Below are 16,180 nucleotides of genomic sequence, written 5' to 3' on the forward strand. Positions count from 1 at the left end.
TCTTTTTCCTTGCTATGGCCCTTCTTTCTTGTAAAGGAAGCTTGTGAGTGTCACTGTAAATTCAGAAAATTTTCAGAGAAAAAATAATTAAGAGGGAATTGAACAATTCAAACCATTAGAAAAATACGTCACAGAAATGCTTGCAGATTCAGAAGTGATGTTTTTAGAAAATGAGTGTTTTAAAATCCAGAAATTCAACATGAAATTTCATAGTGAAACACTCTATTATTCAAGATTTTCCAATAATTTCCAATATTCTACTTCCCATTTTTTCACACCAAATTAAATTAACTGCTATTCTGGAATTACAAAAAGACAAATCAAAAAGCTTACTCCATTTTTTTTTCACTGTTTCACCATCTACTTACCTCATAAGGTACTTATTCCTTCCCCATATAAGCATTCTAATAGAATAAAGAATCAAAAATATTTTCATATTCTGTACACATATTAAAAACAATTTAAGTTCATAGATGTTATTAAAACCCTGTCAAAGCCTAGGGCTTTGGGAGTGAAAATATACTTCCATCTGCTTTCTTTATAACAGACACAAATAGATACAGATATAACAATATTACTTTCTTTTGTTATATAGACCTGGTACTGAAAACACCCGTTATGGTTCTTCACTAACTAACAGCTCCAGACTACAAGTTCCATACCATTATCAAAATAAAAAATATAGGCCATTGCCTCAGAGTGACAAAACAGAAGTAGAAATGTAGGCCAGGGTTGTATTTCTAAATAAAACAAAGGCAGAGAGGGCTTAAGCACTGTACCACTGATTTACTCTCCCTCTTAATTGTCAACATGTACCCCAGAATGCTTTTAACCTATGCCAGCTAGCAGTCTCCCAGGCTGTACCCACACATAGCCAGGTAAGGTGTGTGCCAGTGGTCACTCCCAGTACATGGCATGATCAGGACTGCATCAGGTTTGCCTCCAAGCAGTTTATACAGTCCTTCAACACTACTTTGTCAGGCTTTGCACTCTTAGGCCTTCCTAACGTGTTCAAAAATTCGTAGAATAATTTAGGTTGATAAAGACATCTAGGGGTCATCTAGTCCAGCCTCCTATTCAAAGGAGGTGTGGTCTCAAAGCCAGCTCAGGTGGTAAAGACATTTCTCTTCTACTGAAGCAAGTGCATGCCTCCAAAATCCACAAAGATTAACTATACGCGAGCAATGACACTTAAATGTAAAAACATTACAATGAAAACTATTATACTACACTTACTTCACTTCAGCACAATTTAAAATTCATTTTCTTCCATACGGTAAGTGTAGGGACCACGACAGATACATAAGCATAAAGAATTTCATTCTTTCCCCTCAGTATTAAAGGTTTGATATGGAAAGGGAAAATAGTTCAAATGAAAAGAAAAACTTTTAAGTTTTATTTCCTCAATATTAAGGACTATAAATACATACTAAAAAAAGTGCCATCTTATTAATAATTAAGATAACGGTCTTCATAAAATCCAAAAATATTAACTACAAGTCCTAAAAGAGGTTTCTTCTCTCTTTAAAGAAACTGATTTTGATTCCTTCTACATAAGTTACACTTCTTGGAAAAGAGGAGATGGTGACGCATAGAGTTTAAGCATAAATATTTTAGCTCATTCTACTTCTTGAATCGGAGAACACAATTTCAGCAAAATGGCAAAACAGCAGTTTTATAAATATGAGAATTATATTAATTTATTATGTTGAAGCACACATTCAATAATCCTCCTAAGCCTATCCTTCAGGCAAAACAAAGCATTTAAAATCATCATGTATTAGGCACACTTGAGTCACTTCCTAAACAGAGGTTTGAAAATATGAAAAAGTGCTATTCCACTTTGGCTGAATGGCTCACATCATGGCATGATGCACAATTAATCTAGTACACAGTTGGCTCCTTTTAGTTCTCAGTAAAACAACAACTCTGAAATTTCATAGTGTTAAAGCCAAAAGAAGGACATAAAAAGGAATAATAAAAAAAAAACATCCACTCACCTGCCTATTTTGTATATTGGATTCCACCTACCAGACTCAGTTAACTGCAACATATTAACCAAATCATACTGATAGGAATATAAAATACCCACCTGTTTTAGGGTCAACAGAGAAATATGGCTGTCCCTGAAGAATACTGTATACTACTCTGGCACTGTTTCCATATGTAGGGTCATCTGCATCTGTGGCTGTCACCTGTAGAACAGACGTACCTGAATATATAGGAAAACAGAAGTTAATTGATAATATATACAATTTTATGGCAACTTTCATTTAGGCAATTCCATTTTTATAGAATATTCTCAGATGCATTTCTGAAACTTCTGTAGTCCTCCTGTTCTAAAATTGAGAGATCAATGATGTCCTCTCTGTATTATTATCCCATCATATTTTTAAGGAAAAGCATCTATAATCATCTGAAAAAAAAATAAAAAAATCTTTCTCTCTCTATACTTAAAACTAACCAAATTACATATATGTAAACATATATAGTAACTATACAGCAGACATATTTGTGCATGTTCCCACATACAGACCCCAAATATGGATATTACCTAGAATTCTGAACAACTCATATTTATAGATTTCAGGATTATCATTCACACTACAAATTACTGTTGAAGTTCATATTTAAAATAATTTCCAAAAATGCCCCCAAATCAATAAAAGATACAAAAGGAATCAAAAAATCAGAAAGTATCAAAGATCTGGAAATCAAATAACTGCATGAGTGTTGATGGATTTCCAATGATGAATCCAGTATTAAAAAAAAAAAAAAGATGAGTTCAAAATACAGGTACTTGTATGCTGCTAACAAAGATCGCTAAGTGGGATAACTTATCAACTTATCAGTTACATGTTGTAGAACATAAAATGCAGAAGTATTACAGAGATAGAATGAAGATAAGTGATTTTTAATTTGCTACACTTTTCAAGACATTAGATGATGAATCTTTCTGGCCCAACACTCTTTACTCAGAGAGTGGTGAGGCACTGGAACAAGTTGCCCAGAGAAGCAGTGGATGCCCCATCCCTGGATGTGTTCAAGACCAGGTTGGATGGGGCTCTGAGCAACCTGATCTAGTGGGAGGTGTCCCATGATGGGGGCAGAGTGGGTGGTGGTGGTGGAATGAGATGGTTTTTGAGGTTCCTTCGAACCCAAACCACTCTATGATTCCATGATTCTAACATTTCACATAAGAAACCAGTAAATGAAAGATTGGAAAGTTAATAAAGGTTCAGTATTCATCCCATGTGTTTATCCTTATACAGATACTGCTTTCAACAGACTCCTTTGGCCCAATGTTAAAACAGAAGAAAATAACAGCACAGGTTGCTCCCCTGTTATTCTGAAAGTGGCTTCTCAGCTAAATTAGCCACTGAGGAGTGTTCAATTTTGCATTTCAGTTCTGAGTAGAAGTATGCTTTGGACTTGAATTGTCTGATCTTTGCCACTCATTGTACTTTGATTTGCCTTATGGAAGAGTTTTGGAGCATCACAACTAGATTCCTTTGGATGAAACTAAACTAGATGTGCTCTAGCAGACCATCTCTTTTACTCTGACTGCAGAGGCATTTGGTTTCAGAGACCAGACCAGAGCTAGTCTTCCCAACACTAGTGTCCCAAAAGACTTCCCAGAAGACTCTCCAAACACTTACAGTAGAGATATTGGATCCAAGTTAAACAGTTCCAGCTGTTTAACTTCATAGGTCAGTTTCCATTGCACAAAACTATCTGTTTATATAACGTAAAATATTTTTTAAGTTAATTCCCAGAGCACACTGGTAAAAGAAATACTTAAAATCATTAGGTCTCACTCTGAGTATAGCAAAGCAACCACATAAATTTTTGCAGATACAGATTTTTCACTCTTTCAAAAAGTATTCATTCATTTGTGCCATACTAACTTGGGCACAGAAAGATCCTTTTTGTATTTCTGCTGTAGATCTAGTAAAAGGTACAGCAAACATGTCTGCATACTTAAATATACTGTCTTGTGGTCTCTGAAATAGCCTAAATGCACAGTCTCATAGTTATATATATTCATACAGCAATCTAAGGATACCTTGATGAATTAGAAAACTTGAATACTGTAATAAAGTCAAGCTGGCACTAGTGTGCTATTTAGAGCTATTCAGGAGTTAATGCTAAAACTGACTAAATCATCAAGTAAAACGAATACAAATTAAAGTTAGGGTAATTTTCTTATAATGTTCTTGGAAGCTATTCAGCCATATTGATTTGCTATCTCAACTTAGCACAGGAGTTCGTGCGAGCAATAACAGGTCACTTCAAATAACAGAAAATCAGTTCTTTTCACCCTATTCTACAGCTTATTTAAATACTGTGAGGATGTCTTTCTGCAGCTCAGTTGTTGTATTAAGTGGTGAATTTCTGTCCACAGTAATTTGTTGCTTTAGTGTTATTTATGGCTTGTAAAATAAAATATTATGTTGGAATCTTGTGGAATCTTTAAAGATTAACAGGTTACTGATTGATTTTATTATTTTTAATCAAAAACACCAAAAAATACCTATCCAACAGGTACAGGTACAGTCACCTATCAGTTTTTGTTACTAGAGCACCTGGCAACTTTTATACTTTTTTATAGAGAGATTTTCCTGCTTCCAGAAACAACAGTCACTGCAGCTGCCTACTCTTCCTACAGGTTGTGTTCCCATTTGTTCTTTTTCCCAGAATTCTAGAAATTCAAGGTAGGCTTTGGAATGTTTGAACAGGTTCTATTTCACAGAAAGAAAATACATGAAATAGTAAGATTTCACGGTACTATCATTCTTCAGAGACTTTATTCTCTCCTCTCCTTATTTAAAAAAAAATAGGGGATTGAATCTGAGTGCTTGCTCATTGCTGTAGGACAAAGAAACAGGGCTAAAGAATGGAAATATCTCATATAAGCAGCTGACAGGTCATTTTAGCACAAATGGAATGCCATTATACCTTAAAATCCTCCACAGTGAGTTTTTAATATATTTTGTACGTCTCTCCTAGGAAACACCTTACAATAGTAATTTGATACTGAATAGTGGAAAAGTGTTCTCTTTTCTTCTGAAAGAATACATTAGATGCACAAGTTTTAACTCACCTCCACCACTAACACCACCTCTCAAGCTCTCACATTCAGTGCAACGGAGCAAATCAGGCACTTAACATTTTCACTGTATTCTGCAAGCAGTTCACTGTATTATCACAGAATCATAGAATGGCTTGGGTTGGAAGGGACCTCAAAGATCATCTAAATCTAACCCCTCTGCCATAGGCAGGGATGCCACCCACTAGATCAGGTTGGCCAAGGCCCCATCCAGCCTGGCCTTGAACACCTCCAGAGATGAAGCATCCACAACTTCTCTGGACAACCTGTTCCTGTTCCTCACTACCCTTACAGTGAAGAATTTCCTCCTAATGTCTAGTCTAAATCTATCCTCTTTTAGTTTAAGACCATTCCCCCTTCTCTTGTCTAGTTGAGTAAAGAGTCCTTCTCCATCTTTTTTATAAGTCCCCTTTAGGTACTGAAAGGCTGCAATGGGGTCTCCCCGGAGCCTTTTCTTCTCCAGGCTGAACAACCCCAACTCCCTCTGCCTTTCTTCATAAGTGAGGTGCTCCAGGCCCCTGATCATTTTTGTAGCCCTCTTCTGGACCAGCTCTAACAGGTCCACATCTTTCTTGTGCTGGGGGCCCCAAACCTTTACACACGCACTCCGATATGCAAATATGCTCAGCATCTTGTAGGATATACCCATACTGGCCTTTTGCCTAACTGTTGTCTGGTTTGCTAAGCACAGAGAAAACCTAGCTTGTGGAAACTGGGGGTTAGAATGCCTTGCTAGAAAAAGAAAAGTATAAAGTGTATCTTTTCCTTTCAAATACTCCTTCAAAGTTAGCATCACTCCGTTCACCAAAATGACATAAAAATCATGATTCCAAATGTATTTGCCCTATTCAGATACAGTACTGATTTTTGCTGTTGAGCTCTATGTAATGAAGATTTTAGATGGAAAAGTATACAGTGCAGCTGCTATGCTATCTTTACTGTTAAACATTCAGAAGAAAATAACGTAATACTCGGCACCCGGCCTGGTGACCACAGACGGGTCCTTATCTCTAAGGGGAAAACGGATCCTAGCCCAGGAGCTGGCAGGGCTCGTTGAGAGGGCTTTAAACTAGGTAAGAAGGCGGACGGGGCTGAAATTAGGCTTGTTGGAGCTGTACCAGGGGGAACAATGGCAAAGCCGGGGAAGAAGGCAATGGCCCAACTGAAGTGCATCTACACTAATGCACGCAGCACGGGTAACAAACAAGAGGAGCTGGAAGCCATCGTGCAGCAGGAAGGCTATGACTTGGTCGCCATCACGGAAACGTGGTGGGACCACTCTCATGACTGGAGTGCTGCAATGTCTGGCTATAGGCTCTTCAGAAGGGACAGGCAGCACAGAAGGGGGGGTGGTGTGGCTCTCTATATTAGAGAGTGTTTTGATGTTGAGGAACTTGAGGCTGGGAATGATAAGGTTGAGTCTCTATGGGTTAGGATCAGAGGGAAGGCCAATAAGGCAAGCATCCTGGTGGGGGTCTGTTATAGACCACCGAACCAGGATGAGGAGATAGATGAGGAGTTCTACAGGCAGCTGGCAGAAGCTGCGAAATCGTCAGCGCTTGTTCTCGTGGGGGACTTCAACTTCCCAGACATATCCTGGAAGCACAACACAGCCCAGAGAAAGCAGTCTAGGAGGTTTCTGGAGAGCATGGAAGATAGCTTCCTGACTAAGCTGGTTAGAGAGCCTACCAGGGGAGGTGCCCCGCTAGACCTTCTGTTCACAGTGACGGACTGGTTGTCGGGAGCTGTCTTGGGCAGAGTGACCACAAAATGGTTCAGTTTTCTATTCTTGGCGAAGTCAGGAAGGGGACCAGTAAAACCGCTGTCTTGGACTTCCGGAGGGCTGACTTTGAGCTGTTCAGGACACTGGTTGGCAGAGTCCCTTGGGAGGAGGTTCTGAAGGGCAGAGGAGTCCAGGAAGGCTGGGCACTCTTCAAGAAGGAAATCTTAATGGCTCAGGAGCAGTCCGTCCCCACGTGCCCAAAGACGAGCCGGCGCGGAACTAGACCGGCCTGGCTGAACAGAGAGCTGTGGCTCGAGCTTAGGAGAAAAAGGAGGGTTTAAAATCTTTGGAAAAGAGGGCAGGCTACTCAAGAGGACTATAAGGATGTTGCGAGGCTGTGCAGGGACAAAATTAGAAAGGCCAAAGATCATCTGCAGCTCAATCTGGCTACTGCCGTTAAAGATAACAAAAAACGTTTCTACAAATACATCAACACAAAAAGGAGGACAAAGGAGAATCTCCATCCTTTACTGGATGCGGGGGGAAACTTAGTTACAAAAGATGAGGAAAAGGCTGAGGTACTCAATGCCTTCTTTGCCTCAGTCTTTAGTGGCAAGACCAGTTGTCCTCTGGATACCCGGTACCCTGAGCTGGTGGAAGGGGATAGGGAACAGGATGTGGCCCTCATAATCCACGAGGAAATGGTTGGCGACCTGCTACAGCACTTGGATGTACACAAGTCGATGGGGCCGGATGGGATCCACCCGAGGGTACTGACAGAACTGGCGGAGGAGCTGGCCAAGCCGCTTTCCATCATTTATTGGCAGTCCTGGCTATCAGGAGAGGTCCCAGTCGACTGGCAGCTAGCAAATGTGACGCCCATCTACAAGAAGGGCCGGAGGGTAGACCCGGGGAACTATAGGCCTGTTAGTTTGACGTCAGTGCCAGGGAAGCTCATGGAGCAAATTATCTTGAATGTCGTCACGCGGCACTTGAAGGGCAACCAGGCGATCAGGCCCAGTCAGCATGGGTTTATGAAAGGCAGGTCCTGCTTGACGAACCTGATCTCCTTCTGTGACCAAGTGACACACTTGGTGGATGAGGGGAAGGCTGTGGATGTGATCTACCTTGACTTCAGTAAGGCTTTTGACACCGTTTCCCACAACATTCTCCTCAAGAAACTGGCTGCTCGTGGCTTGGACTGGCGTACGCTTCGTTGGGTTAAAAACTGGCTGGATGGCCGGGCCCAAAGAGTTGTGGTGAATGAAGCCACATCCAGTTGGAGGCCGGTTACTAGTGGAGTCCCCCAGGGCTCAGTGCTGGGGCCAGTCCTCTTTAATATCTTTATCGATGACCTGGATGAGGGGATCGAGTGCACCCTCAGTAAGTTTGCAGACGACACCAAGTTAGGTGCGTGTGTCGATCTGCTCAAGGATAGGAAGGTTCTGCAGGAGGATCTGGATAGGCTGGAGCGATGGGCTGAGGTCAACTGTATGAAGTTCAACAAGGCCAAGTGCCGGGTCCTGCACCTCGGGCGCAACAACCCCAAGCAGCGCTACAGGCTGGGAGATGAGTGGTTGGAAAGCCGCCTGGCAGAAAAGGACCTGGGAGTATTGGTTGATAGTTGGCTGAATATGAGCCAGCAGTGTGCTCAGGTGGCCAAGAAGGCCAACAGCATCCTGGCTTGTATAAGAAACAGTGTGGCTAGCAGGTCTAGGGAGGTGATTGTCCCCCTGTACTCGGCTCTGGTGAGGAGGACACCTCGAGTACTGTGTTCAGTTTTGGGCCCCTTACTACAAGAAGGACATGGAGGTGCTCGAGAGAGTCCAGAGAAGGGCAACGAAGCTGGTGTGGGGTCTGGAGAACAAGTCTTACGAGGAGCAGCTGAGGGAGCTGGGGTTGTTCGGCCTGGAGAAGAGGAGGCTCAGGGGAGACCTCATCGCTCTCTACAGTTACCTTAAAGGAGGCTGTAGAGAGGTGGGGGTTGGTCTATTCTCCCACGTGCCTGGTGACAGGATAAGGGGGAATGGGCTAAAGTTGCGCCAGGGGAGGTTTAGGTTGGATAGTAGGAAGAACTTCTTTACTGAAAGGGTTGTTAGGCATTGGAATAGGCTGCCCAGGGAAGTGGTTGAGTCACCATCCCTGGAGGTCTTTAAAAGACGTTTAGATGTAGTCCTTAGTGATATGGTTTAGTGGAGGTCTTGTTTGTGTTAGGACAGAGGTTGGACTAGATGATCTTGGAGGTCTCTTCCAACCTAGACGATTCTGTGATTCTGTGATTCTGTAATACAAAAAAAAAAAAAAAAAAAAAAGCATCTAATTTCCCTGGAGAACTCAGGATAGATCCGAACATTGGACCCAGAGGCATACCTTCCACACTTTTTTCACTAACCTACTGCGAAAGTGCCTGTCAAGGAAAACTCAAAATTTTGCTATGAAAGCATTTTGACACTCCACTTAGGCAATATAAAAGACTTTTTTCCCCAAAGTGGAGGCTCTGCTTATTCAGAGTACCACTACCATTCCACATGATTTCCCTCTACAGTTTGGAGATTACATATTGGGAATTCTGTTTTCTTAGCTAATGCTTTATGCTGTAAAATATGTCTGTATGCTCTGAAAACCACTCTGTAAGTTTTGCCGTTTGTCTGTTATCAAGAATAAGGATCATTCCACCTGGGAAATCAAACTGTAGTTTTATTTCAAAATCTCTTGTTTTTATTTTTTTAATATGTTTACAATAAAAAATGTTTAAAGTCATATATCAAAGAAAAGCTGAAGGGAAATACTCCAATCCATCTCTCAGAAGACAAATTTTTAATGTTTAATGAGGCAGTTCAATAAAACATGTCTGTTGAGAATGCAAATCTGTATGCATGACTTTCTGCAGTTTGCTCTACTGTTAAAATCTCAAATGGATCAATATTGAAAAAGTAAAAGAAGTGAAAATAAGGTGAAGTTTAATGAACACGGGGATTTCCTGCCTAACTAAACTAATTCCTAAACTAGTCTTAAAGCAGAAACAAGTAAACATAACACGTTTTAGCTTCATTCTACATTAGAAAATAGAGATTTCACCAGAAAATGAACACTTGGAGTCCAGTGACTGATTCAAGACCTCACTGTAAAAAATATTTTGTCAGCTATCTTTCTTAGAAGAAAATATCAAAAAAACACAGAAAGATAAATAAGCACTTCTCATACAAATCATATTTATGAACATCATGAATAATGTCTTCCAGATTATCTGAAATTATGGCTACCTTACGTTACTTGGAATTATGGGAAGAAGTTCAGAAAAGTCCAGTGGTTTTATTAATTTTCTAAGTAGGATGCATTGGAAACACACTTCTAATGCATGACCAACACTACAAAAGCTAATATGCAATATTTCATTCATTTTTAAGCTATATAGAAATGAGCAGATATGAAAGGCTTTTACAGATTGAAATCTATTTCCTTTTACATTTAGGTAATCATTACTCTTTCAAAAACCTTAACAGAGCACAGTCATAGCTCTCAATTAGATTTTTACATGGCAGAAGAAATCATTGCAGATATAAACATTGGATCTTCAGCCAGCCTTTAAGAAAGAGGTTCAATGAAGGCAAGGAATAGGTAGCTTTTTTCAGCTCTTTCAGCATAGGATATAGAGCTTAATTATGTTCAGTCTGTGCAACTGTGAAGACTGTGATCTAATATTCGGAAACAGTTTAACAAAACTTGACTGTACTTTCTTCTCAGTGGCTTAAAAATGAAAAACCTTAAAGGTCCTACAGTTATTAGAAGTAGACCAAGAAAATAATAGAGAAATGTACAACTTGTGGGAAAAATACCAGCTAACTTCTTGAGGACAGACATGAACCTGATGCTGAAACTAAGCAGTGTAACAGAGATAAAAAATACCACCTGCCACTTGGGAAAACTGCTGTTACACAGAACGTAACATTTAAAGTTCTTTAAAAGACCCATCTTTAAGATGTAAAAAAGTGGAAGGATTTTTTTTTTAAAGCAGTGACTATTTCCAAGGCATTCATAAAATAACAAGAAGTTGAGTTATATATAGACTCTACAGCTAAATGTTAAAACCCATGCTAATTACAGAACAACAAAAAATGGCATAGGAATCTATTATTTTACATAAATAATTATTTCACAAAAATAATATATCCTATGGAAGCCCTAATAGAATTAGTCTTTCTGAGACTGCAGGCAAAAACATGCTTTCAGTATGCAACAAACACCAAAAATCAGTAAATAGAAAAGAATGATTACAAATTTGAAATGAAAATATGATGTATGCCTACAGCAGAATGCCTGTACGGCAGGATATGAAAGCTCAGTCTTATTCATACCACAAGAAAACTTTCTGGAATGGATAGTTTAATGATTTACCTCAGGTATAACCAGTAAAATATTTCATTTAAAAAACACACATTACTACACATTAATGCTCTACCTTATCATTAAAACTTCCTTGGTTTATCTTAATCCACTCTGATTTATCACCCAAAATGCCATCCCAGACTAACTATTAGAATTTTTCTTTGGAAAAAGGTAATACCAAGATTCAGACTACTACAGAAATATGACTAATGCCTATATAAGAATGCTATTTTTTGAGAAGACAGAGAGAGAGAGAGAGAGAGAGAGAGAGAGAGAGAACTATAAATAGAATGAACAAGTAGAAAAAAAATTATATTTGCTGCTCTTGACTTTGAGAATAGCATTGATTTCCTTTCCACTGTCTCTCCTCCTATCCAGGAAATAGGAAGGAAATAATTAATTAAAATGGTTTTCTTAACAGACAAGGACAAAGGAAACTTAAGAAAGGGGAAGACTACGTTACACTTTTATTGGAGACAGTTGATAAAGGAAATTAATTCTACATCATGACACTCTGTGGTGTGACAAGACACAAATGCAATAAGAGTTAATTTAGATATTACTGAAATGAACTGCAACTCTAACAGCAAAGTTTCGTGCCACAGCAAATTATCAAAGACAACAGAAAAGTCTTCCTACACGTCCCCAGTATTCTTACTAGCAGCTCTATCCCCTCACTGTACAACTTCCTGTGAAGGTAATATTGCGGAAATAACTCTGGCATTATGACATTATGCACACAAATACTGCCCTTCTGTCCTTTCATACACTTCTCTTGGAAATGGTATTTGCAATACTATATTTAGATTGTTAAAATAGGGAATTCTACATTAAAAGCATATCCTGCAATGTGCACCAGCATCACTGTGTAGATACAAATGGAGACCTACATATTTATTGCTCTGAGAAGCAAAAGACGAGATCAAGGAAGTCAGAATTAGAGAGGAAGCTATGGTTTCAGAGCACATTGACCAAATAGCTGACACAAGTAATTTAAAAGAATGAAAATATATTTGGTCAATAATCTGAAAATATTTATTATCTAGATACTGACCAAACAAGATTGTTAATAAATATCATTCTTCTGGTAAAGGCTCAGAAGAGTTTAGTGAACATATTAATGAGGGAGGAGGGGGAAATAAGAATTACAAGCAAAGACAAGGTGGCAATTCCCAGTTTGGAGCAGACAAAAAAAGTTAACTTCTACAAACTGAATGAACAAATAAAATATATTAGCTGCTCTTGACTTTGAGTATAACATTGATTTCCACAAACAGTGAAGGAAATAATTAATTAAAATGGTCTTCTTTAAAGACAAAGGAAACTTAAGAAAGGGGAAAACAGAAGGAAACACACTGGTGAAAGAAGAAAATTCATAAAAGGGAAGTTGAAATCTACTATGGGAACTATGGGAACTACTATGAAAGAAGATGAGGGAAGGAAATAAAAGGAGACCAAATAAAGCTGTTTCTCCTTTCATGCATTCTTCTTGTAAGAGGGACTGTAGGAAGAAAAAGCTTAGAATTATTCATGGCTGGAAAGAGACATCTGAAACAGCGCACACTGTGGGAGAACTCAGGAAGAGAGGAGACGACTGGAAAGGGAGAAAGGTGCTGCAAGTAACTTTGAAGAATAAAGTATTAGACTAAGAAAATTATGATGCAGAGGGAGAGATTTTTTGGAACATCATATATAGAGGACATTTTATGAAGAAAATCAAAGAATTGCTCCCACATTTCAGGGAAGTGGCAGTGACAGAAAGAGTAAAGAAGCAGTAATAAAATCAGGAAGAAAGAGAAGGGAAATTTTTAACATACTTTTAGTACATGATATTTAGTGAGCTTGAGTCCATTCAATACACTCTGATTTTACATGTTATATAGAAAAGAATATTTATTCTCTAATTTATTTTATCTCTGTCCAAAATTAATGCCACTTAGGTCAACAAAGAATCCACTAATATAAAACCCAGTCTGTTTCCAAACTGTCACAACTCTGAACTCCATGGTTTAGGAAAAAGATTTAATATATTTCGGTCTTTCCAGGAGTGGAATGTTTATTACACATTTGCAAATATTTCATATGCCACAGTTCACTTGTATATGCAAGAAAAGAACTGTAGATGAGGAATTTACTAGTTTTACTATGCATACCTGTAATGTAGGTTGTGATTTTGACCTGCTTAGTTTCTCCACACTAATTAGCTCTTTGTACACTGTGAAACTGGGCTGTTTTCATACAGAAATTAAAATCCCCTCATTACATAGCCACATATGTCTGAGCTCAGCATAATTATGTCAGGTGGTACCAGAGAAGATCAATCAAATGCAAATTCCCAATTTAAATTAATTTCACTTATATGCACTTGGAAAGTTCCACAAGGTACTCTCTCAACCAAAGTAACATTAACAAAATATTGCATATGAATCTCAAGTCTGGAACAAAACACTTCTGTTATTTTCAGATCTACTCATATGAGCCATCATTGCCATTCAGAGAGATCAAATGATTGCGAAGCATTAAGATTCAGTTGACAGTAGTCATTCATTTTCAAATGTATGACCAATATTGTTATAAGAGTTTAGTAACTACATGTATTTTGATATTTTTCGCTTTTGACTTTATAATTCTGCTCTGCAGAAGTTTATAGCCTGTTACATGCTTATTCAACAAACAGCAAGGAGAGAAGAACAAATCATCTATTATATATATATACGTATTCAGTTGCGACATTTGGACACATTTTGGACTTAGAGCTAGCTTCTTAGACGGAGTGTGTAGACATTTTGGGGGGGAGTGTGTGTTCATGAGGTAACTATCTGTACTGTCCATTCCTTAATAAATACAGTAGACTGTCTTTTTTTCAGTAGACTGCATTTTTTTTTTCACAAAGACCAGGCATAATATTTAAGCTTTCTTTAGAAGTATCTAGCACAAAAGTCGTATTTGCATCTGTCTATCCTAAATTAGTTATATATGTTTTACATTGATAGCAAAGTTATAAACTAATTTCAACAGAAGAGAAGCAAGAAAATAAAGAAAACTGATAGTATAATGCAGCACCTCAAAGAATATCTGAACTACATTTCTAACAGGGAAAAAACAAAGATCAGTACTTATTTTGCATTTCAGTTCACTTTATAGAAACTTAACAGATGTAAAGAAACATATGAGATCATCATCTAGAACAACGTAGAAAACTACTGTTCCTTTGTATTTGGTTAATTTTGTAGACATAAGTGATTGAAATAAAGAGTGTAGTTGAATGAGGATATATAAATATATCTTGATTCCAGATTGAAAATTACAGTTTGTCTAGGAGTGCTGTGGAACAACATCTCTTAAACCACCCAAGAATAAGAGTGACTCTCCTCTACAGTAAGCATGTATGTGTGTACTGTTTTCTTCATTTGAAAGTTCCCTAGTAACATACAAGGTTGCATTTGATGTCTTCTTATCATCTCTCCTCAAATGCAATATTCTTTTGCATACAGTCAATAATACAACAAAGTTGCATAACTTCGTGAAACATCATGTGGCATTTTCTCTTGTTAAAAGATTGCTGAATAGAACAATTTGTTTTCCTTACCCATTTCAGACATCTCTGGCACAGTAACAATGTATGGTCCATCTGTAAATTTCGGTGCATTGTCGTTGATATCCTGTACTTTGATAATAAATTCAGATTCAGGCTCGAGTGGCTTGTTTGTTCGTCTGTCAATAGCTTGGGCATGAAGCACATAGTGTGTCTTCTGCTCTCGATCTAGGCTTTTGGTTGAATGGATGTCTCCCGTCGTGTCATCAATAATAAATATAGTTCCCGCCCCTTCTCCAGTAAGAATGTATTTGACTGATCCATCACCTTTGTCAGAGTTGGAGTGCAGCTGTAGAATATATACACATAAAATCATATAAAATGACTTACTACATTTCATAAAAGGTTATTTCACAAAAGATACAAAAATTATGATATTACTGTTAACATTATTCTGCCTAGTTTGTAACCTTCTCAACTCTTGCTGTAATTTCTCATGCACTATTAATGTCAAGACAATCATTTTGCTCAAGGTCATTTCTGCCCCAGCATAACTCATTTTTTATTTGAAGTTCCTGGGCTTCTATATCCATTCTAGAAAACTTCCCTGAATCAAAAATATTTTGGCAAATGGAATGGGTTTTATTTATTTTGGTTTGGTTTTAGTTCTTCAAGTTGTTATCTTACAGCACTCATTGCTAGAAACTCGGCCTTGAGCACTAAGCCTAAAGCAGTCACTCTGAGGATTAAGTTTGCTCCAATGATTGTAACTCAGTCCAATCACCTATGTTATCTTCTATGGCCCCAAGGACAGCATCGCTTACTACAAACAGAAACTGTGTAATGTGGCACAGACAGATGTCCGTCCAGGATTTCTTCACCCCTCTACAAAACACAGCCATTTCTTCTCTCTCCCTCTCTCTCTCTCTTTTTTTTTCTTTTTTTAATTACAAAGTCTCCTAATTTTCTTACAATTTAAATTATTTATAATGAAATAATGAACTTCGATTGATATTTCTGCCATTTTCATTGTTCCTAATACATACTTTGTGCTACAAAATATATGTAACATATATTATACCACTTTGTGAGTAGAACAAAGCTTAAAATTTCTTGGGAAAAAGGAAAAAAAATAAAGAAAAAAGAAAAAAAAACTGGAAAAGTCCCTAAGTACCCTGGTGTATTAACAGATCATACAAAACAGCCATCCATCCAGTCTCAGTGCTCTCACTTGACTCTAATAAACTACCCACTTAGATTTAAAATGAACACATGTTCTCTAGGAGGGAAGGATGATTTTTTTGCTAGACTGAGAAGCTCTGTGCTTGTATTTAAAACTGCTTTGAGAACAGAATGCATTTATTGAGGTACACAATAAGAACAAAGTGATAGTGTGCATCTAGTTATACAGTGACGTGAAGTAAGA

At 38.2% G+C, this 16,180-nt stretch overlaps 1 protein-coding gene across 2 annotated transcripts in view; it reads right to left on the bottom strand.

Moving 5' to 3' along the window:
- CDH18 (cadherin 18) overlaps window positions 1-16,180 on the bottom strand; it is a 188,125-nt gene that overhangs the window by 131,534 nt on the left and 40,411 nt on the right. For both annotated transcript variants that reach the window (XM_035561665.1, XM_050708724.1), the window contains exons 2-3: window positions 14,809-15,103; window positions 2,093-2,212 (exon numbers count right to left, since the gene is read on the bottom strand). In XM_035561665.1, coding sequence (XP_035417558.1) covers window positions 2,093-2,212; window positions 14,809-15,103 — 415 coding nt within the window. The remainder of the gene's footprint in view (window positions 1-2,092; window positions 2,213-14,808; window positions 15,104-16,180) is intronic.

Source organism: Cygnus atratus, chromosome 2 (genome assembly GCF_013377495.2).
Source record: "Cygnus atratus isolate AKBS03 ecotype Queensland, Australia chromosome 2, CAtr_DNAZoo_HiC_assembly, whole genome shotgun sequence".
Lineage (NCBI taxonomy): Eukaryota > Metazoa > Chordata > Aves > Anseriformes > Anatidae > Cygnus > Cygnus atratus.